The 23,406-nt window shown below is 36.1% G+C and overlaps 1 protein-coding gene across 1 annotated transcript in view; it reads right to left on the reverse strand.

Moving 5' to 3' along the window:
* The window catches only part of LOC136981990 (fat-like cadherin-related tumor suppressor homolog), a 461,240-nt gene that overhangs the window by 87,427 nt on the left and 350,407 nt on the right, over positions 1-23,406 (reverse strand). Inside the window, 2 exon segments of the mRNA XM_067278416.1 lie at positions 13,548-14,423; positions 16,186-16,212. Coding sequence (XP_067134517.1) covers positions 13,548-14,423; positions 16,186-16,212 — 903 coding nt within the window.

Genomic DNA, 23,406 nt, shown 5'->3' on the forward strand with positions numbered 1-23,406 from the left:
TTTACATAGGCACATTTCATATGTTTATAATATCAGAACAACATTAAATGATTGAAAAAAAACTGTTCTACAATTGTAGAAATAAATATATAAAAACAACGTTTAACAAGAATTACTCTGTTTCCGTTTATTCGTCCGTCGTTCGCTCCAGATGACAGTCCAATTTCACAATCACGGAGGCGACCTTTCCTTAGAGGCTACTGCCTCCGGAATAAAATGCAAAACAGTCAACTAGCGTCCTCTGGGCTATCGCCACTTTCACAAATTACAATTTAAGTAAAAAATATAAAAAGCATGGCCGACGGTAATACGGAGGCAGTAGCCTCAAGGAAAGGTCGCCTCCGTGATTGTGAAATTGGACTGTCATCTGGAGCGAACGACGGACGAATAAACGGAAACAGAGTAATTCTTGTTAAACGTTGTTTTTATATATTTATTTATACAATTAAATGTATTACCGTCGGCCATGCTTTTTATATTTTTTACTTAAATTGTAATTTGTGAAAGTGGCGATAGCCCAGAGGACGCTAGTGGACTGTTTTGCATTTTATTCCGGAGGCAGTAGCCTCTAAGGAAAGGTCGCCTCCGTGATTGTGAAATTGGACTGTCATCTGGAGCGAACGACGGACGAATAAACGGAAACAGAGTAATTCTTGTTAAACGTTGTTTTTATATATTTATTTCTACATTATGTATTACCGTCGGCCATGCTTTTTATATTTTTTACTTAAATTGTAATTTGTGAAAGTGGCGATAGCCCAGAGGACGCTAGTTGACTGTTTTGCATTTTATTCCGGAGGCAGTAGCCTCAAGGAAAGGTCGCCTCCGTGATTGTGAAATTGGACTGTCATCTGGAGCGAACGACGGACGAATAAACGGAAACAGAGTAATTCTTGTTAAACGTTGTTTTTATATATTTATTTCTACAATTAAATGTATTACCGTCGGCCATGCTTTTTATATTTTTTGTTCTACAATGTTGAATATAACTGATGGTAAGGAATTCTTAACTATCCAAGAATTATGTGGAGAGGGTCCCGATATGAGATCAATGAGCCTATTTTTAAACAGTTTCCATACTTTGGTGAAAATTCTGTGTTATGAAACTTTTTCAGCTATAAACTTTACCAGTTTACAGCTGAAAAAGTAGGGGAAAAACTCTTCTGATAGCAGTGATAGCCATGAACATGAAAAGGAAATTCTTGGGGATTGCATGTGATCCTTCGATATGCATTTTGCATCCAAACTCTGAGTCTAGGTTAGGAAAATTGTTAGCTACTTTTGAAAGTACAAGAAATTTTAATCAACAAGAAATTTTCTTGTTGATTTTGATTCATGTATTAAAAATTATTGAAAGTTGATGAAGGTACATATAGATGATTGTCCATTAAAGTTAGCAAACAAACACCTTATGTTGCTGAGAAAAAATTTAATAACGTAGCAAACGTTTTAAGCCAAACCTGTTGGCCATCATCAGGCTAAGCATATTCGAATGCAAACAAAATGGAACAAAAATTTAAATACAAATAAACTAACAGATGAAATATACATATAATAAAAATAAATAATAATAAATAACAAAGAAATAAAAATATGTATAGGATAAATAAATAAATATTAACGCGTTCATTACCCGAATACTCTAAATTATATGAATTCAATAAATGCAAGATATGCAATGAAAACAAAATCAAGGCATTAAATTAAGAGCTCTCAAATCTTTTAATTAAATACTTCCAGGCTGAAGGCAACCCTTCAGCATCCCTGGCATTAATGCAGGTATTATGCAATCTGCTCTTAAATATTTCAATTTTCTCGGCGCTAAATGCTAAAGTCGGTGAATGTACAGGTCTAATAACAAGTCTAATAACATAACTAGTTCTTGGTCTTATGAAAACCAAGAACTAGGCATTTATAAAAACTACATTGGGGTCACTAATAGAAACCTAGGGATTAGATTAAGGGAACACAGGTACAACATCAGCAAAAGATCTAACGCCACAGTTCTATCTCAGATGGCGCAGGTTGAAGGCTCGATAGTCAAATGGGGCGAAGCAGGCATTATTAGACCTGTACATTCACCGACTTTAGCATTTAGCGCCGAGAAAATTGAAATATTTAAGAGCAGATTGCATAATACCTGCATTAATGCCAGGGATGCTGAAGGGTTGCCTTCAGCCTGGAAGTATTAAAAGATTTGAAAGCTCTTAATTTAATGCCTTGATTTTGTTTTCATTGCATATCTTGCATTTATTAGAATTTCATGTAATTTATTATTATGTAATGGCTTAATATTTATTTATTTATCCTATACATATTTTTATATTTCTTTGTTATTTATTATTATTTTTTATTATATGTATATTTCATCTGTTAGTTTATTTGTATTTAAATTTTTGTTCCATTTTGTTTGCATTCGAATATGCTTAGCCTGATGATGGCCAACAGGTTTGGCTAAAAACGTTTGCTACGTTATTAAATTTTTTCTCAGCAACATAAGGTGTTTGGTTGTTTCTGATTTACATATTGCTGAGTGAGTTCATTTCAATATTAGAATTAGCAATAGGAAATGAATGTGGAGACTCGTAAAATTAAACAAAGAATAGGACATTGCATTTCTTGCTTACCACACAGCAAATTAGCTTTGAATTCAGGAAATAAACTATCTATGTCAATTTTCAGAGTTAGTAATGCCCCCAACTTAATATTAACAAAGATAAATAGCCTTGGCAGCATGATCACATTTAGTGTAAATACAGTAAGACCCTGCTTAACGCTGATTCAATATAACGCCATTTGCTTTATGCCTAAAAAATGCTCAAAATTTATGCCGATTCAAATTAACGCAATATTTCATTGATTCATATATAATACAATTATTCCCAAACACGAACCAATCAGCAAAAGATGGCAATTCGTCATAGTGCTGTACTTCCCTTAAATCTATGTTTTGTGCAATTTTGGAAAAAATATAACATCATGGATGCCATAGGAAATATCGACTTCGCTTGGCAAGAATTAACTGATAAATGCATGATCAGAATGTGAAAGAAGTTATGGCTAAAGGTATCCAAGAATTCTCATTGAGAAGAGCCTATTGCTGTATTGTAAGGTTGATAAAATTGTCAACTTACTCGATAAAGGAGATGTAGATGAGGAGGATATTGGGGAGTTACTGCAGGTTTCTGGTAACAGCCTTACCAACAATGACTTCAAGAACTGACAGAACAAGGAATTCGTGTAGAACTAGAAAATGGAGATTTTGAAAACGATGTAAACTCCGCAAGCACGTGGTTTGCGGGTATGAAAGAAAGTGGAAATGAATAGTCGGTAGAAGCATATAGATAAACAAACAAAGGTTTATTAATTACACACACAAAAAAAGGGGGATTGATCGCCTGATTTAAACAGGCAAACAGCGTTCTTAACAAAAATAAGGATGACAATAACACTATGATAACAACAGTAATTAATCACGAGACTAAAACTAATACGCGATTAAACCTTAAAAAACTATACAAACATTTACAAGATGGTAGATACCGTCGCCGTATTTCGTGGGACACGTTGTTACGAAATGAGATTCTTCTCACTGGTTCTTGTTTTTTCTCTTCCTGATCGGCTGCTCTGCTTCGAATCCTTTCTCTCGTCTCTTCACCGCTCCAAATCCCCGATCCACAAAAAAGGAAAAATGCCTCGACACGTGGAAGTCACCCGTTTTTATCTCCCACCATCCGGGAACTGTTTCTTTTCCTCCCACGTGATCCTCCAAATAGCCAATCAAAAACCGCGGCACAGCAATGACGACAACAGACGGTACGGTACACAACAAATGGCTGTGCGTTACATCTAAAACCCAATACAAAAACATATACGCGACGCGACATAAACGAAAAAACAAACATATAAAATAGAACAATCGAACAAAAAAAAATACATAAATATATACATATAGTTAATAGCGGCGAAGCGCTACATATCTCCCCTCGAGGACAATTAACTACCGTAGGGTAGCCTACGGAAGTCAATCTCACGATGTCTTAGGTTGTACGGTCGCTTACTTATGCCTTCGTCAGCGCTATTTCCCTGCGGAACGTCGTGTAAGGAACTGAGTCCGAACGTTATTTTTATTTTATTATTATTTCTGTTTTATTATCTTTTGTTTGGGGTTTATGTTTATTTAGGACGAAGGTTCCCCACCACTCTCTTGTTAGTAATGAAAAATGAAGATAAAACAACTCACGGAGAAATAAGCGCCATAGGAAAAATCTTGCGCACTTACGCTGCCCGGCGGAAGTAACAGTCCGCAGAAAAAAAAATGGAGGGGGGAGTCCCCACAATCACTAGTAGAGAAATACTTGATAAACCGTCTTAAACATCCCAGAAAATTATGATAAATATTTTGTAAACGGTTTATAAGCTTTGTCGGAAACTTAAAGCTGCCAGAAAAGAAAGTTAATGTTAGCAACTAAGTATGTAAATAAGGGGAGTAATCCAGCTCAAGTGTGACGTCACCTCACAGTATAAAACCCGTACGTTAACCGAAGAAGGAGAGGTGAATTCCAAATCGAGGCGACTGTGAGAGCGAGGTTAATTCGAAAGCGAAGTATTTTCTGATAGAATTCCAGATTGATAATTGGACAATCCAAGGTGTTAAAGAGGAGTTCGATTGACGATTTGACGATATCGAAAGGATTGAGGAAGTAGTTTCTTCGTACAGTGAGGTGATGGATAGACGTTTAATTAGTAAGAGATTTTGTTCATAGTTTCTAAGTATTTGATTTGTCGAATTTCAAAGGGGAAATTACTATTAAGTTAAGCTAAGTAGCTGAGTTTATTGTCGGGTTGACTTGTTGATTTTCGTTAATAAATTTGGTTTGGATTATTGATATTTGTACGTAGTACATTCTAGTTGCTAATTAAATATATTTGAACTTTTGATCTGACTTGATATTTATCGTTATTATTACTAATTTTTCAGTGCACGCTTAAAAGCCCAGGCCTGGCAAACTAATCTTGAATCCGCGTAAAGTACCCGTTAGGTTAACGAAAGTTTTACCGACCGTAATTATAGTCGGTTTCCTAAGCTACTAAAAATAGTACTTTACAGTCGTTGCCAACACCCTTTACCCTAACATCACTGCTTCTTAATCTCCTGTTCCATCTCCCATCTTGACCCTCCTCTTCATCCTCTATTTCATGATCGCTAGGTTGCCCTTTTCCTCCCCTTTTTTCTCTCCCCACGCCTAGTTTTTTCTATCAGTTCTCCGTAGCACATCTTTATACGGTCAACATGGACAGTCTCCCTGTCTTTAAAATTACACCCTTCTACGCAATACGTAGTCGGGTTCACTACTCTAATGATTCGGAAGGGCCCTTTGTATTTATCCACAAATTTATTTTTCTTTTCCCCCTTCTTTCTCACCCAGACCTTTTGTCCTACTAAAAACTTCTCCAATTTTCGCCCCTTACTCCCGTATTCTCTTCTTTTCTCGTTAAATTTGGTAGCGCGTTTCCCTGCCGACTCCCTTAGAGCACAAAGTTTTGTGATGAGAAACGTCCTACGCTCGTCAGTCGTGCTTTCATCGACGTGTTGTTCGAAATTTGGAATGCGGGGATCTATTCCATATAACAGGAATGCAGGCAACTTGCCAATTGCCAAGTGGTGCGAATTATTATAAGCGAAGCAGGCCAAATAAATCATTTCATTCCATTCCGCCCCTCCTCTCTCCGAGGACTTTGATATCATCTCTATTAGCGACTTGTTAACTCTTTCACATAACCCATTTGAACACGGTCTGTAGGCTGTAGTGATGTTTCTCTTGATCCCAAGCCACTTACAACAATCGGAGAACAGAGACGAAAGAAAATTCGTCCCCCTATCCGAGATAATAGTTTCGGGTGCACCATAACGACAGATTATTGAGTTAAAGATAGCATTGCTAACCGACCACGCAGTTTGATCTCTTAAGGGGTGAATCTCTACAAATCTCGTGAAAATATCAATCATCACAAGGATAAAGCTATTCCCTTGACTCGTCGTATTAAGGGAACCTATGATGTCGACAGCGATCTTCTGAAAAGGGGCATTAGCCACCTCATTCTCCTGAAATGGGGCCTTTCCCTTATGAATATTGTGCCTCTGACACCTTTCACAGGTCCTAACCACTTCCTCTACTTTATCCTTTAGGTTTCTGACATAATAATGCTTTTTGATGCTCATAATCATCTTCCGTACTCCCCAATGCCCCGACAGATTATTATTATGAATAGCCTTGATTAACTCCTTGGAAATGTCTTCCCCCACGCAGACCTGGCTGTAATACTGATCGCGCGCCCTAAAATAACTTTGCCTATATAGGCATTCGTCCACTACGATATACTGTGGCATCTTACTCCTTATGCCGTTACCATCAGGAGTTCTCATTAAATCCCGTTTAATGGGTCCAAAAAATTTGTCTCTGTCTTGCGACAAACGTATTTCGTACCTATCAGGAATAGCAAAATTCGTGGCCCCTACCTCAACGTGATATACCCCATTAACGTTCCTTGACAAAAAGTCCGCCACATTATTATTCACGCCCTTAACATGCTGCACCTCGATGTCATAATCCATGAGCTCCATCACCCATCTGATCAAGCGAGTGCTTCCGTTTTTGATGTTACTAAGAAAAACCAAAGGCTTGTGATCGGAGAGAATTATTGTCCTTTGCCCCAAGATTAAAAACTTAAAATGCCTCAGGGCCATGATTATGGCCAAACACTCCTTTTCTATGGTCAAGTAATTAAGTTCAGCCCCCTGAAACCTCTTACTGAAGTAGCCGATCGGTACTAAGCCCCCCTCTCTGCGTTGCTCTAGCACTGCAGCAGCCGCTATCTTAGAAGCATCGGTGTGTAAGAAAAAGGGTTCATTAAAATTAGGGTGTGCTAATAATGGCGGTGTGGCGATGGCTTCCTTCAACTTTTCGAACCCTTGTTGGCACTCCAGACCCCACACAAATTTTTTTCCCTTCTTTGTTAACTCGGTAAGCGGTGCGGCAAGGTCAGCAAAGGATGGTATAAAATTTCGAAAAAACCCTACCGCGCCAAGGAAACTGCGGACACCTTTCACGCTCTGGGGCGCCCTCACCATTCTTATGGATTCGATGTTACTTGGGTCTGGACGTACTCCCTCCCTACTAATTATGTGCCCTAGATAACTTACTTCTTCAGCTAATATCTGGCATTTTTTTGGGTTAAGTTTAAGGCCTTCGCTATTCAGGGTGCTGATGACGCGGTCGAACAAATCAAGGTGGTCCTCTAATGTTTGGGAAAACAAAACGATGTCGTCTTGAAAGACGAAGCAAGATTCCCTACGAACTTAGCCAGGATTTTCGTCATGACATATTGAAAAAATCTCCCACTGTTCTTACCCCCTTGAGGCATCCGGCAAAGTTGGTATTTGCCCCAAGGTGTGGAGAACGCGAAAACATGCCTCACCCTGGGATCCAAGGGAATCTGAAAATAACTCGCCTTAAGGTCTAGAACCGAAAAATATTTATTCCTATTAAGCTGAGACAATATGTCATCGATCCTAGCCATCGGAAAAACCTGCGTTTTCGTTATTTCGTTTACCTTCCTCAGATCCAGAGTGACGCGGAGCTCGCCAGAGTCCTTTGGAACGACGTGTATCGGGGAGTTCCACTCTGATGTGCTCTCCTCGCAAATTCCCGCCTTCAAAGAGGTCATTAATTTGTCTTTTGAGGGCAGGCAAGTAGCTGTATGGGATATGGTATTGCTTAACTTTTATCGGACACTCAGACGTCAACTCAAGGGAGTGCACGTGATCTTTGGTCCCCGATAACTCTGAAACTTCGTTAGCCATAGCGTTTGGATACCTTTTTAACACATCGATCACCCTCTCCTTAACCTTCTCCTCAAGGTGATCCAACTTCCACAACCCCGTCTTATCACCTAGCTCAGTGTTTATATTAATGGAGAAATCCCCATTTCCCCCAGGTTCGTACTATTCACAACTACCCTGATGCCAGTCAGCAGCTCTGGGTGTTGGCAAATAACATCCATGCCGAAAATTAAGTCATAGTCTGTCCCCTTTAGAAAACTCAAACTAGGAGCCTTAGCACATACCCTACACCCATTCTCGAATCTACAATCGATAATTACAGCCTCATCACTTCTCAGGAGAGCACCTGACATTCCGCTTATACAGGAATCATTAAACACAACCCAGTTTCTATTATGTTTTCTTATATTTTCAGCTAGCTCGTCTCTAATAATGGTCCTTTCTGCGCTCGTGTTTACTAGGCAAGTAACCATAATACTTAACATTAGACCTTCGATTGTCGGTAACCCGCGTCTGGATAATTGGATCCTCGTGGTCAGTTCCAATCTCACGCTCTGGCCATCTGTCTGACCTCCCAAATGGCCCTCCATTAGTTTAAATGCCTACGCTTATTGCACTGTCTAGCCAGGTGCCCCTTCTCCCCGCAAGCATAGCATCTTCTCTCATTGCTCCACTTTCTATCGAAATTCCCATTTCCCTTCATACACTCTGTTAACGATGCGACCGACTCCATCAATGCCCGTATTTGACCCTTGAGCTCTGCAATACAGCTGTTCACGCCATCCTCTTTCTCAGAGGACGAAACCTTATGTTCTGAATTCGTGCACACCTCGCTCGTTATTTTCCCCTTTCCGCAAGCCGCCTCAATCTCCTCCTCTTCCTCTGCTCTACATATCGCTTGGTCCAAGGTGTCCAGATGTTTTTGCATTACCTGCCTTCGGATGTCAGTGCCCAAACCTCTCAAAAAACACTCTTTCACAGCGTTATCCCGGAGCGTGGCCAAGTTAATGTTACGAGCCACGGCGCGCGAGAACAAAGACCTTATGCGGATTCCGTACTCACAGACTTTCTCTCCTCTCTTTTGGGCTATTTTTAGGACTTGACTGAAAGGATCTTGTTCTTTGTCCCTCCGATCGAAGCATTTAATGAGACCCCTCTTTATTTCGTCGTAACTCGTGATGCCTTGGTCCCTTAGGTCAAAAAACACCGACAGTGGTTCACCCTTAAGCCTAGCCTGAACCATGGTTACTTTGACTTGCTCCTCCCAACCTGCAAGAGACGCCACGTTTTCCACCGTTTGAAAGAAGCGACATATATCCAAAACATCGCCTGGCGAATTCATAAAGCATGGGATCATCCCCATGAACCCGGTAACAATAGGGACGTTACTGATCCCCTCCATTGCCAATCTGGATGATACTACAGTATGGCTTTCCATAAGGAAAGAAAAAAAATTTTCAAAACTGAAGATGTGCAGCGCAGCGACGAATACGTTATACAAATAGTAGGGCCTGGAATGTGTGACGGACTGAACGAAAATGAAATGAGGGGATGTACACTAAACCGACTATTCACTATCCTGTCGCGGACGCCAATGTAGACTCCGCAAGCACGTGGTTTGCGGGTATGAAAGAAAGTGGAAATGAATAGTCGGTAGAAGCGTATAGATAAACAAACAAAGGTTTATTAATTACACACACAAAAAAAGGGGGATTGATCGCCTGATTTAAACAGGCAAACAGCGTTCTTAACAAAAATAAGGATGACAATAACACTATGATTACAACAGTAATTAATCACGAGACTAAAACTAATACGCGATTAAACCTTAAAAAACTATACAAACATTTACAAGATGGTAGATACCGTCGCCGTATTTCGTGGGACACGTTGTTACGAAATGAGATTCTTCTCACTGGTTCTTGTTTTTTCTCTTCCTGATCAACTGCTCTGCTTCGAATCCTTTCTCTCGTCTCTTCACCGCTCCAAATCCCCGATCCACAAAAAAGGAAAAATGCCTCGACACGTGGAAGTCACCCGTTTTTATCTCCCACCATCCGGGAACTGTTTCTTTTCCTCCCACGTGATCCTCCAAATAGCCAATCAAAAACCGCGGCACAGCAATGACGACAACAGACGGTACGGTACACAACAAATGGCTGTGCGTTACATCTAAAACCCAATACAAAAACATATACGCGACGCGACATAAACGAAAAAACAAACATATAAAATAGAACAATCGAACAAAAAAAAATACATAAATATATACATATAGTTAATAGCGGCGAAGCGCTACAACGAAGAACCCAAAAAATTTCTCTACAGTTTTCCTTAGTAAAAGGTTGGTAATGATTAGAATTTCTCATTTCCTGGTCTTTTGCTTGTCCCGGAATCCCGGGATAAAAGTAAACTGTTTCCTGGGATCCCGGGAAATCCCGGGACAAAATTAATTATTTTTAAGATATACAAAATGTCATGAAATCAAATGATTTAATTATTTTTCGTTTTTTAAAGTAATTTAATATGTTCTGCATCCTCCAAAATCACATTAATAATGCTGTATAAGATATGTATTAAAAATTATCTTTGAATTACATAGAAATTTTCACAAATAGAAAAAATTTATTAAAGTTTGCTGGAAACTGCATACAGCAACGACAAAAATGCCTTTGAATTGAGTTGAAAATTAAAAAAAATGAACTTAGATCAAACTTCTAACTTAGAAGGTAATTTTTGATTTTTTAAATAAAATATAATACAAAGTATTGTAAATTTTTATATTTTAAAAAGCAAGGATGGTCAATACTCCGATCACTCAATCTGATTCTTATTTTAGTAATGAAAAGTCTTGCTACCGAGAATGCCTTTAACGATTCAATTGATGTGATTGGAATCGTGTTTAATGCATTTAAGAGAAGACAAATATTGTGTTTTCATCTGTATCCTGAAAGATTTCTAGTTCATTTTTGAGATTGTAGTACTTCTTTTGTTCTCTAGTATTCTTGATTTGTCTACCTCGGCTGCATTAATAGAAAGATCATAGCCCAATAATTCGGCAGTTCGTTTGTCTTTAATAATTAGATTATGAAGAAAAACTTCATACTTGCAGACTTCGTACTCGTTTGTATCCTTGCCCAATTTGCACAACTTGGCGTTACGCAGTTATTGAAGCTACTATGCATAGTTAAAAATTAAGACAGCATAAGCATACTTATTCCAGATATTACTGGTAAAGAATTTTGAGAGTTCTGCCACAAATAAGCTACATATCGATTATTGACCATTTGTGACCTGCCATAACGAACAAAAGTTAAAAAAAACTAATAAGTAGGTTTAAAATTAATAAATACAAATGTATTCTGACAGTTTATAAGTTAATGATACTTTCTATTTGCAAAATTTCCTCAACCTTAACATAAAATAAAAAAAAAGTGAATTTTTAAAAAATCTGCGGGATTTCCTGGGATAAGAAAAATTTCCCAGGTTAAAAAACGACCGGGATCCCAGGATCCCGTTTGAGAAACCCTAGTAATGATAACTGAAATCGTTGATCAAATTGTAGCGAATGATCCAGATTTTGATAGGAGTGCCAAAGCAAAACTAGGAATTTTGGATACAATCTTCTGCTGTCGAGATTTGCTTAAGAAAAGAAAGCGACCAATGAAACTACATGACCTCATCGCAAAAAACAAGAATTTGAAAAGAGCCAGGACCTTTGTCACAAAAAAGTTAACTTTACATTTCTGTGCGCATATGTTTATGTGTGGAAGAACTGTTGACTGATGAGGGGAGAACTGTTGACTGATGAGGGGCATAAGGCCCGAAACGTGTATCGTATCAACTAAATAAAGGTGGAAAAAAGCCATGTGGTTGTTATTAACACGAATTTGTGTTCGAGACTTCTATATATTATTATGCAAAAATTTATATAAAAATAACTTAAAATTATAGTAAAATTGCTTACTTTTTGGTTGTGTGTTCCCCTATCCCTATTTACTCTGTTAAAATGATCTAGTTTAATGCTGTTTCGCTTAGCGCTTTGTCATCTAGGAATGCATCCCTTGCATTAAGTGGGGTCTTACTGTAGATGCAGTCTAAAATTTCAGTACAACCATAACAAACAAAAACAAAAATCTTCAGTATAAAAAAATAAAGAAACAAAGATCCTGGAGGCCTAAAGAGTAAAAGCAAATTTCAAGCTTTTATAAGGCAGAGAACAAGTAAAGATTTAGTACAGTGATCCGATTCGACAATTCAAAAAAATTCATGTGCATGTTTTCAAATTCTGCATGTCAAATGAATCAATTACAGCTGTAGTTTTGTCTCTGTATGTGCAATATGAATAATGCAAACAATCTAAGAATAGATGTTTATTCACATCAAATGTTAGAAATTTATTAGGTGCTAGTGATGCCACCCATCTGGTTTTCACCCGGACAGTCCGGTTTTTAATTCTTTGTCCGGGTTAACAATTAATTTTGTCCAGGATTTCATAAAAATTGTGATGAAACAAAGTACTAGCAAATATTTTTATAAATTTACTTTGTTTTAACAGCGAAAGACTTCACACCGAAAGTTAATTTGCCATCTTACTCAGACGTACGTCACAACCTGTTGACTGTTTTTCTTTCCTTCTCAGCTCTCTTTAAAACTAAGTTATTTCATTTCTTAATTTAAGTTGCTCCTACACAAGTCCCTAACTGGTTTAGAACTGGCGTACATGTTATTCTTCGCATGATAAAATAACATTGCACACGTGTCAAGGACATCTGTTTGAACAAACCTGACCTGCTGTCCGTGTCAGCAATTTTGAAAACGTGGCAACACTATTAGGTGCTTCATTTCATACAAAAGCAGACCAATAATGTGCATTTGAATTAGTAACTACTCTTTTTACGAAACTGGGTCTACCGAAACTGTTCAACAATTCTTCTATTAATCGATTCCGATGTCAGAATTGCCAACCAAAAAGTTAATTTTTTTTGTCTTAAAGTGATTGCATCTACATTAATTTGGCTGAATGTTAGAACATGTTTAAGCAGTATCAGTGAAAAAAGTTTGAGGTGCAAAGTAAAGCTCAAGGTTTTTACTGTGACTATGCTTGTTCTCCTGATTTATTACCACAACAAGATTGCTTCATCCAAAACTTCTTATACTATAGTCGTTGTCTGTGAAATGTGCAGTTTATTCACATGTTAATCATACAGTCGAATAAGATTCTGGTATTCTTATGCCACAACTTTCAAAAGTTTCATCTATTTACACATTTTTGCTGCACTTTGCTTTTATACCCGTTCCACCAGTCTTTTATGGAATTCATTAGTAATGTTTAGACAAAGCTTCTAACCACACAAAATATAAACCATAGTAGAGGATTTCCTCTAATAGCCATTTGACACAAGTTGCCACTCGAAACTTTTATATTAACAGAATCGAACGTCAACGTTAAATGAAAACAACTGTCACTCAACAATAATCCAAACTTTTAACCGCTCTTTCATAAAATGCAGCAACTGCACTTTGTTTTGCCTCTACTAAATCCATATTTACAATTACTTATTACTTTATACCAATTTAAAAAACAGAGTAATGAAATTTATAAACAAATGTTTCCTATATACTTATAATAATTAAAAATGTGTAGTCTGAAGAATATATATTTTTGTTGACATAAGTTTAATATATACGTACATATACGTACCTTTACTACAGAAAGACCTAAACTCGCTTCTAAAGTTTCTTTTTTCTCCTTGAGCTTGGATCGAACCAGTTTCGGAGGATAAAATCCACGATTTCCTTTACGAACGGCAAAAACTACATCTAAATCTTGAAGGGCACTTCTTTCTTTTCTCACATTTTCTTCCACCGTGGGCTGCATACTGATGATTTCAATATCTTTTGTACGGACGTTAAGTATATTGCGTAATCCACGATGAAATCCTTTACGATATGTTAAAAGAAAGTCTTCTGGCGTAACGTCATTTAGACGAACGGCCACACTGTGTTTTCTAGCATCTTCCGTCACCACGGCCACTTCCACAGTTACCGTAGTGAAAGAAGTAAATTTTCCATCGCTGACGCTAACGTTAACGTCGTAAATGCCCACATCTAAACCGGCCAAAGCAAACAACGTGCCGTCCTCTCGATCCACAGTAAATAGTGTTTCGTGCGGAGAGACAATGTGGTAGACCAACTTGTCGTATGGATCTTCGTCCACGGCATGAACGCGACCCACCACTCCTCCAGGAAAATCGTCCAAATATGAACTTACAGCCACGTCTAGAGGGGTGATTATCGGAGCAAATTGACTTTCTTCGATTACTATGATGGTTACCCAGGTATCACTACTCAGAGGAGGATTACCGTTATCGGTAGCTTTAATGTGTAATATGTATTCGCTTCGATATTTATGATCAAATTTTGTAGCCGTTCTCAATGTGCCATCTTGCTGAACGATTCGAAAAGCCAACTCTTCGTTTCCCGATAAAATATCAAACTTGAAAGGCGAAGTATTTGGAGGAGCATCGGCATCCGTTATGGTAAACTTCAATATTGTGAAACCCAATGGTTTACCTTCCTGTAAGCAAAATTTATTTTATTTAAAAAGTTGTATTGTAAAAGAGAGACTAGTATAATAAATAAATTTAACATTTAGTACCATTTCTTTTATAAAAAGGGTAGACCATTTTTACACATTAAAAATGCATACAAGAGATTAAAATATCTTTGTTTTTTGCCATGTCCGATCACCAGGAATGAGTTTTCTGTTGAGAGACCACCTTTTGTTACAGACTATGCCTCCACAAAAATATACAATGTAGTTAAAAAGATCTCTTCTACGTATTTTTTAATGTGTAAAAATCGTCAGCCATTTTTAAAAAAAAGTATGTATTTTTAAGTATTGGCTTTTCAACGGTAAATTTTGATGATCTTTACCTTTTTCCCGTCTATGAATGCATATTGAATAACTGTGCCATGATCATTTTTACCATATTTACATGGATAAATCCATGCACAGAAAGCTAGAGCTTCTTTAAATAAGTTTCACAAAAACCTTTTACTCTTTCTCTAGCAGTTTCTTAAGTCCAGTAGATAGGAGAACAAACGATTTTGGCCATTAAACTTATTTACATAAATAGTGTTAGAAATTATTAATATCGACTTTTAAAAAATTAACAATATATTTCATATTACTTTAGTCTTTTAGCAAAATTTATGCAAATTTGTTGCTTCTGCTTAAGGCGTGGAAATTCAGAAAAACAATAATGTAAAATTTTTGGTGTTGTGTGTAGAGTATTTGCTAGTGTGTTAGAACATCCAAATACAGAACAATTTACATTTGATTTTTCAATTTCCAATATTATAAGATCTTTAAATAGTCTACAAATAAAAAATACTTATTTACCAAATACAGTAAATACTTATTTGCTGTATTTGGTAATGTCGCAGGCAAAACTCAAATGTAGTGTTTGGCATAGTGTTTTTCCATGGCAGTTTCACAGACTGGTGCCACTCTGCAAAAAATTCCAACAGTCTGAATAAAAATATTTGACTGCACTGAAGCTAGAACCATCCGTTATGGATGACATTTAAATAGTAATTTATAGTTACCTTACGTAACAAAGTCCATATGGTAACTCTAGACAAGCGTAATAAATAAGTATAATTCCTAGTCAAATATAATTACCTGTCCAGGTAAAATTATCTGTACTTTTACCTGTCCCTGATGAGAAAAAGTTTGATAAACTCTAGTTTAACAAACTCCTAATTATTATGCAGAACTTTACCACTAGAATGAAGCACATGCTTCTTGTACTCAGGGTCTATAGATTACCTACCATAGATGAAATTCTGATTCTGATTAGCTACCTAAAACATTTTTCGATGCTTATTCCATCAAAAATATATACAATAGAGGTGGGCAAATATAATTTTTCTTGAATTTGAATATCAACCACAGCCTTAATATTTTATATATATATGTAAATTTTATATCATATTATGCATAACTACATTAATTGAATATAGTAAATTAAAAATTTAATAATTTATCTGAAAGCAAAAGTAAGTAGTTTACCCATAGGTCTACTGTAAAAGGTTAAATTACAAAATAAATTGTAAGTATTTACTTAATAATTAAATTTACTTACTGAAATGATTTAATGTACCTAAAACATTTGAAACCTTTTGTATAAAAGTGTATTATCATTGTTTGCATATAATTAGTAATTTACGATAAAAATAATAATTTGAATATTTTTATTAAAATGTCTTTTCAATAGTAAAAGTGCAATTGCATTAATTATTGAATTGGAGAAAAAAAGTAAATTTCTACTTACTATTGAATACTGATCCAATATATCCAACTATTTCATTGATTTGGTAAGAAAAGAAGAAAAAAATTTATTCAAATTTATATTATTTCATATGATAATAATTCTTTTCAAATTCACATCAAATCTGGGAAAATTGCTATTTATATTAATATAAATAAATATTAAAAAGTCAGTTATGTTTAAAATATTCAGATGGTGTATTTTCAAATATTTAAAAATATAAATTAGGCCTATTATTTAATAGTATATGGTAACTATGAAACGCTTCTTGTCTAGTCTTCTTAATGGCTTGCGAGCACTAAGATTGGCTTTACCGCTAGACTTATTACACCACCACAGGACATCAAATTAGACTTAGAAAAACACTATTTTATTTTCAGAATGCATTTCGGATGAGGAGTCCCTCATCAGCTTTTTGATTTAACATGTAGATTTGATGAACCTTAAACATTAAAAGGTTAAACACAAGATAAAACTAAAAGTTTTTACATAAAAAGGTGGTGCTGATACAATAACACAATAATAAACTGAGGTACTGGTAAAAAAGTTACTGTTTTACCAGTACCAGTACCAATAACACAATAATAAACTGAGGTACTGTACGATGAAGGGTTACACCAGCAAATTCTAGAATTATCACACCTGGTATGCTACAGCTCCATATTTCAGTTTGGAGAAATCACTTATACCCAGGGCAGAGGCGTACCCATGGATAGTGCAGTCTCGGGGGACCTATGTGAAAACATCATCAGACAATTGGAGGAAAAGATAATTCAGAATTTCAGCCACAACATCATTTTATACAAACATTACGTCGATGACATCATTATACTATGGAGACACGATCTCGACATCACCCTCTTTGTGGATCAGGTCAACAACAACCCTTATGGCCTTACTATCGAGCTAGAACAACATAGTGATTCCTCAGTCCACTTTCTGGACTTGAGCATTGCATTTAGAGGAACTAACATAAGCACATCTATATACCGTAAGGCATCTGACTTCCCAACATATATACCGTAAGGCATCTGACTTCCCAACATATATACCGGCGGATTCCTGTGACCTGTTTGGATACAAATTAGCAGCATTTAGGGCATTGCTGTACACAGGAGGCGTTGGATCAAGAAATGAGGTATCTCCGTAAGGTGGCCAGGTGACATGGCTTCAACAACATAGTACAGAGATTATCACGGCAATTCAACAGCAAAATCCCATCTTCTCCACCACATAATGGGGATAACATGCAACGAGACCAACGCATCATACTGGTCACCTACAACCCAATCTTGGCATCCTTGTATCATAAAATTGCGACACAACAGGGAATATGCATTGCATACAGAAGATGCCCCTCTATGTTTCATCTACTATGCAATGAGAAGGACAAGCCTTGTGAAGACAAACTACCTGGGGTGTATGCAGTGTCTCTCACTGACCATAGATGTGACAGGGATTTAGTATACATTGGCGCCACAAAATGGGCGGTTGGAGTCAGATGGAAGGAATACCAATGGGACATCCAACACAACAGATCTACCACCTCATTATCTGTATATGCTTCAGATCCAGAGATCTCTTCAGACTTCACAAATGCCAAACTCCTTATCACAACATTGTATGTGGACCACCTCAAGTGGTTAGAGCAAATTGAAATATGCAAAGCCTACAACTCATCTTCACCCATCAATTCCAGGAATGAAATCACCTTATCTTTGGCTTGGCTAGCCCTATTCCATAAAAATGATTCAATTTAAACCTGCAATGATGCTTATAATAATTAGGGTGTGAAAACACACATTTTTCTCTGACTTCCAACCAGCTAATACGGATTTCATTCGTATAAAAAATACATAAACCATCTTTATAAGAAACCGGTCATTACATAATGACTTTAGTTTTTGAATCTGGCTGGCAAATGATTCCCGTTGGATTTCGAAGTTCGCTATTTAAAATTTCATTCCAAAACGGCTGGTCTTCGTTCTAACGGATTGTTACAAACGAAACATAGCCTGAGGAAGGACTCAGGAGGGATCCAAAAACGTTAGCTTGGACAATTAATCATACCTCACGCCAGTTAAAGGATTATTTGTAAAGTAAGCTTTAATCTGAAGGAAACATTACACATGTGACATTTTTACAGTGAACTATTTCAGTAACTTATCTTTTTCTTGTAATCCTAGAATTTTCAGTTCTATTTGTTTTTCTTCGTGTTCTGCTTCATTTCTCAAAACCTTATTTTGCAGTTCCTTCAGCTGAGAATATGTTTGTCTAGCACATCTCACTACCTGCAACGTTATCTTGTCAGATTCAATTTGTGAGATTTTTCCGAAGTATTTTACACGATACTATCATGTACAATGTATTTGCCACCAGATGCTTCTGCTGCAAATTTTCAAGCTAAGAGATATTTGTTAATGGAAAAACTACTGTCCACATATGCATTTCATTATGATAAAATAAAGCACATTTTAAAAGACATTCCAAACAGCTTGTTAGTGTTTAATATTTCATTGAAGAAACTGTCTACATTAATGAGCTCATTTGATGATGTACAGGATCATTCAGTAGGTTTTTCTCAGAAACTATTGAAGATAGAAGATGGAACTAGTAACCAAGTTCACAGAGCAGACAGGAACAACTTTTATAACCTTGGGTGACCTCAAAAATCAGCAGTTTTTGAAATACAGAACAAGCTAGGTTTTTTTAAATTACAAGGGGTGCTTTTGAGTCATTATATGGATAGTATGTGACTAAATAAAAACCTTTTATAACAGGTCCTTCTTAAACCTAATGGTTTTCAAGTACTAGTCAGTTTCTTTTAAAAATCTAATTTGTCTTTTACCTGATAGTCTCTGTGCTAGAACTATGTTTATCAATTTATTTTCAAAAAGCTTACCAGGACAGAAATATGATAACAACAAAATACTTGTATTTTGAGTGCTCAACAACTTCTATAGCTCTCCTATACATTCAGTATTTTTAAGACATCTTGTTTCTCCAAATTGTCTGTGGAAACTTTGCAACTAATAATTGCTCTGCAACTTGGAGAGTACTTTGGAAAGTACTACATATTTTGTAGAATCAATAGGATATCTCAGTCGACTGCTTTAAAACCTGTTTTTACAGACAAATTATGTGAAAGTCACAGGCCCCAAAATAAATCAAGGTTTTCTCTAAATATTGAATTTCCATGTTGTCTTGTAATTTTTGTAGCAAACTCTAATTAACATTAGGTCCACCATGGGGATCTGTAAAAACTTTCCAAAGGTATGTCAGAGTGTCCATCTAATAAAGCTGCAAATAAATTCTAAGTTGTAGCATAACTTAAAAATACATGCAATGTGTACAGCATTCTCTCTACAGCCCAATATCTAGCTGTAATATACATTTAGCATCTTTGTATAATTTTATTTAATGTGTCATTATAACACAACAATATCACTGGTATCTTGCAAAGTTGTCTCTAAACAGCCTGAAAATATGATGATAGTCCATGATTAATACCATAACATTCAAAAGTTTTCTATCTCCTATTTCAAACTGGGCAGCAATTGCATGGCCACTAAACATTTTCTTCAATATCTGACTGTCACTATATGATGTTAATGAAATCGCTTTTGAATAACATTCAAGGCCTAGATAAATGCAGAAAATAGTTCCATTAAGCCTGGTACTCACATACCGAAAAACAGACGACAGAATCCACTGACAAAAACGGTAGGCTGTCTTCTTTCCACCTCATGTGTACTCATGTGCAGAAATTACTGTACAATTGAAACATGCACCATCTGCTAACATAAATATAAATGGCTGCTGCCAATAGTTGAAAATGGCATTGAACAAGATTATCAACCCATGAGAACCTTATTATATCCCAGTAACGACAAAATTTAATTAAAACTAACATTTTCTACCATAATCATGGTCTTCCTCGGGCTTTTGACCAGTACAATTGGAATATGGAATGCGTCAAAAAATATGTTTACATGATTTTAAAATTCCAAACATTTAAAAGCTAGAAGATAATTTTTAGCTGTATGTGGTACAATAGTGATAAAAACATCCTTACACCACAACCAATAAATAATAATATGTACTTAATGATGTAGAATAGGTATCTAATGTTGCTCTCATTTTTTCTCATAGCACCACCTCCATGCATAAGAAACAGCAACATCCTTTGTGTTAATACAGTTGCTAGCCAGTCTGGCTTTGTAAATTTCTAAAGCTTCCAGGTTGTGAAGGTGCTCAATCTGATGTGACATTTTCATTAATTTGGCCTTATGGAGGTCAGCTTGTATTTCATGGTCCATGGTGTAGGCAGTTAGGACGGTGGTATGCCTTTTGTTGGCTATACCATACCTGTGCTCCTGTATTCTTTTGCTTAGTGAGTGCTTCGTGGATCTGATGTACACTAGATCACATTGGAATCTGTGGTCGCTGAGAGGAACCATATATACACCAGGTTGAGCACCTTCGCAACAAGAGCAGGGACATCATAAATCATCATAGGTGTGCCGGGATGATTGATCATCCAGTTGTTTGCAGCAACATTTTATCTGCTTTTCAATGGTCCATAGACGGCAACATCCAGTGGCTGAAGTTGCTGGCTGGTGTGTGGAGGTAGAGTTAGCAGCACTATTCTGTTTTCTTTTACGAATCTTATTGATTCAATAAAAATGTGGCTGTCGTGATTGTCCAAAATTAGGAGTACTGTATGGCTATTGCTTGTAGATGACCCAGCAAAGTTTGAGAAATGCTGCAAACACTTTTAAAAATTTTCAGCTGTCATCCAGCCACTCTAATAGATTTGAATTATAAGTTTGATGGAGTGTAACGACTGTATCTGAAGATGAGTCAGAAAGGCTCGATGAACATTTTATATTTAAAATAAACTGATCTTTTAACAGAATAGTGTTTATTTTTCTGTGTTATTGGGGTCAAAAATAACTGATAATGATAACAATAAACTGTACTTTTATTGTTTTGATTGAATTATTATTATTTATTCTTCATATTCATTTAATCTATCTTCATCAGATTAGTTTTTTTACAAAGTAACCGATTGAACATAGACATAAAAAACAGGTTCTCAAAGTTAATGTAATTTTTTGAAGTTTGAGAACATGTCTTTTATGTTATCAGTAAAAACATGATAGTGATAACATAAGAAAGTACTGTACATAAAAGTCTCAAGTACTTATGTTATCAGTATGAAAAAATTACATAGTATCAAATAATAACCTAACACCTTTATCGTTGCCGAGAAAGTTTAATTTAAAACAAACGTTTTCGACCTATTCCATAGGCCATCATCAGGTTAAATAAACGACAAACGAACAGTTCCGTTCAGAGGATCGAATACAAATATTTAAATTTCAAAAAATTGACAACGGATTAAAAGATGATAAATAATAAATGAATATTGTATAAAATTAAAAACAAGGAATAAAATAAAAATTAAAAATAAACACAGAAAAACTCCTAAATACAAGTATCAACTAATACTAATGCAGAACAATAAAATAAACATGTAAATTAAGAGTTTTTTGCAGAGTTTTTAACCATATACTTCCAGGCCGATGGAAGGCCTTCAGCGTCCCTCGCATTTATACAAGCCCCTTCCAGTTTGCTTTTGTAAATCTCTATTTTCTCAACCGTTTTTGCTAATGTTGGGGAGCTCACGGGTTTGATAATGTCTGCTTCATCTCATTTAACTATCGAGTTGTCGGTCTGAGCCATTTGGGATAGTACCATGGCATTGGAACTTTTTCTGATGTTATACTTGTGCTCCTTGAGTCTTACACTCAAACTCCTTGTCATAACGCCGATATATTCAAGGAGCACAAGTATAACATCAGAAAAAGTTCCAATGCCACGGTACTATCCCAAATGGCTCAGACCGACAACTCGATAGTTAAATGAGATGAAGCAGACATTATCAAACCCGTGAGCTCCCCAACATTAGCAAAAACGGTTGAGAAAATAGAGATTTACAAAAGCAAACTGGAAGGGGCTTGTATAAATGCGAGGGACGCTGAAGGCCTTCCATCGGCCTGGAAGTATATGGTTAAAAACTCTGCAAAAAACTCTTAATTTACATGTTTATTTTATTGTTCTGCATTAGTATTAGTTGATACTTGTATTTAGGAGTTTTTCTGTGTTTATTTTTAATTTTTATTTTATTCCTTGTTTTTAATTTTATTCAATATTCGTTTATTATTTGATACTTGTATTTAGGAGTTTTTCTGAGTTTTTTTTATTTTATTTTTTCCTTGTTTTTAATTTTTCAATATTCGTTTTATTTATACTTTTTTGATTTTCTGTGTTTATTTTTAATTTTTATTTTTTCCTTGTTTTTAATTTTATACAATATTCATTTATTATTTATCATCTTTTAATCTGTTGTCAATTTTTTGAAATTTAAATATTTGTATTTGTCGGTTTATTTACCCTGATGATGGCCTATGGAATAGGTCGAAAACGTTTGTTTTAAATTAAACTTTCTCAGCAACGATAAAGGTGTTAGATTATTATTTAATATTTTGCTGAGCACGTTCTATATAATGTTACATAGTATCTTCTAGAAGAAAACTCACTGTGTTCAGCATTAATAAAGTTTCTTTAGTATTAGCACAAGCACTTTCGACGAATGTATAATCATCATCGTCAGGTGAAAAGAACAATTTTTAACAAAACAAACATGCAGAATGTTCCAAACAAAGAACAGAATTTTTTAAAATTCAAATCAGGTGTCCAGTAATTCCGTTAAGAACATACAAATAATTTTTGTTCTGTTCGAATTCTTGAAATTATGAAGCGAGCGGCGCACGCGTGGAATTGACACCATGTTGGCGATGCTATGTTAGGTGCATTTCGTTGTTTAAACGCTGGTACAAAGCTACCCACACCCTGGGTAGATCAAGGATGGAAACATTGCATGCTTCTGTAGTAGCTGTGATAAACGCTTCCCAGATGAATACAAGCCCTCGATTGTTAAAGCATTTTAATATTTCCAGACCACAACATGTTGTAGCCTTGCTCAAGAACTTTTTAGTGAGCTCTGTGGTATATCTACCCTTGGCTACACCGTCTTGATGCTCTGCTAGGCGGGTGGCGAGCATTCTTGCTGTTGCTCCTATATATCTTGTAGTTAATCCCATTGTCGGATTTTCCAGGTGTATTGAGTAAACCCCTGATTTTTCTAAAGTAGTTAGC

The sequence above is a fragment of the Centruroides vittatus genome, unplaced genomic scaffold, assembly GCF_030686945.1.
Source record: "Centruroides vittatus isolate TY-2023 unplaced genomic scaffold, ASM3068694v2 contig_8, whole genome shotgun sequence".
Classification (NCBI taxonomy): domain Eukaryota; kingdom Metazoa; phylum Arthropoda; class Arachnida; order Scorpiones; family Buthidae; genus Centruroides; species Centruroides vittatus.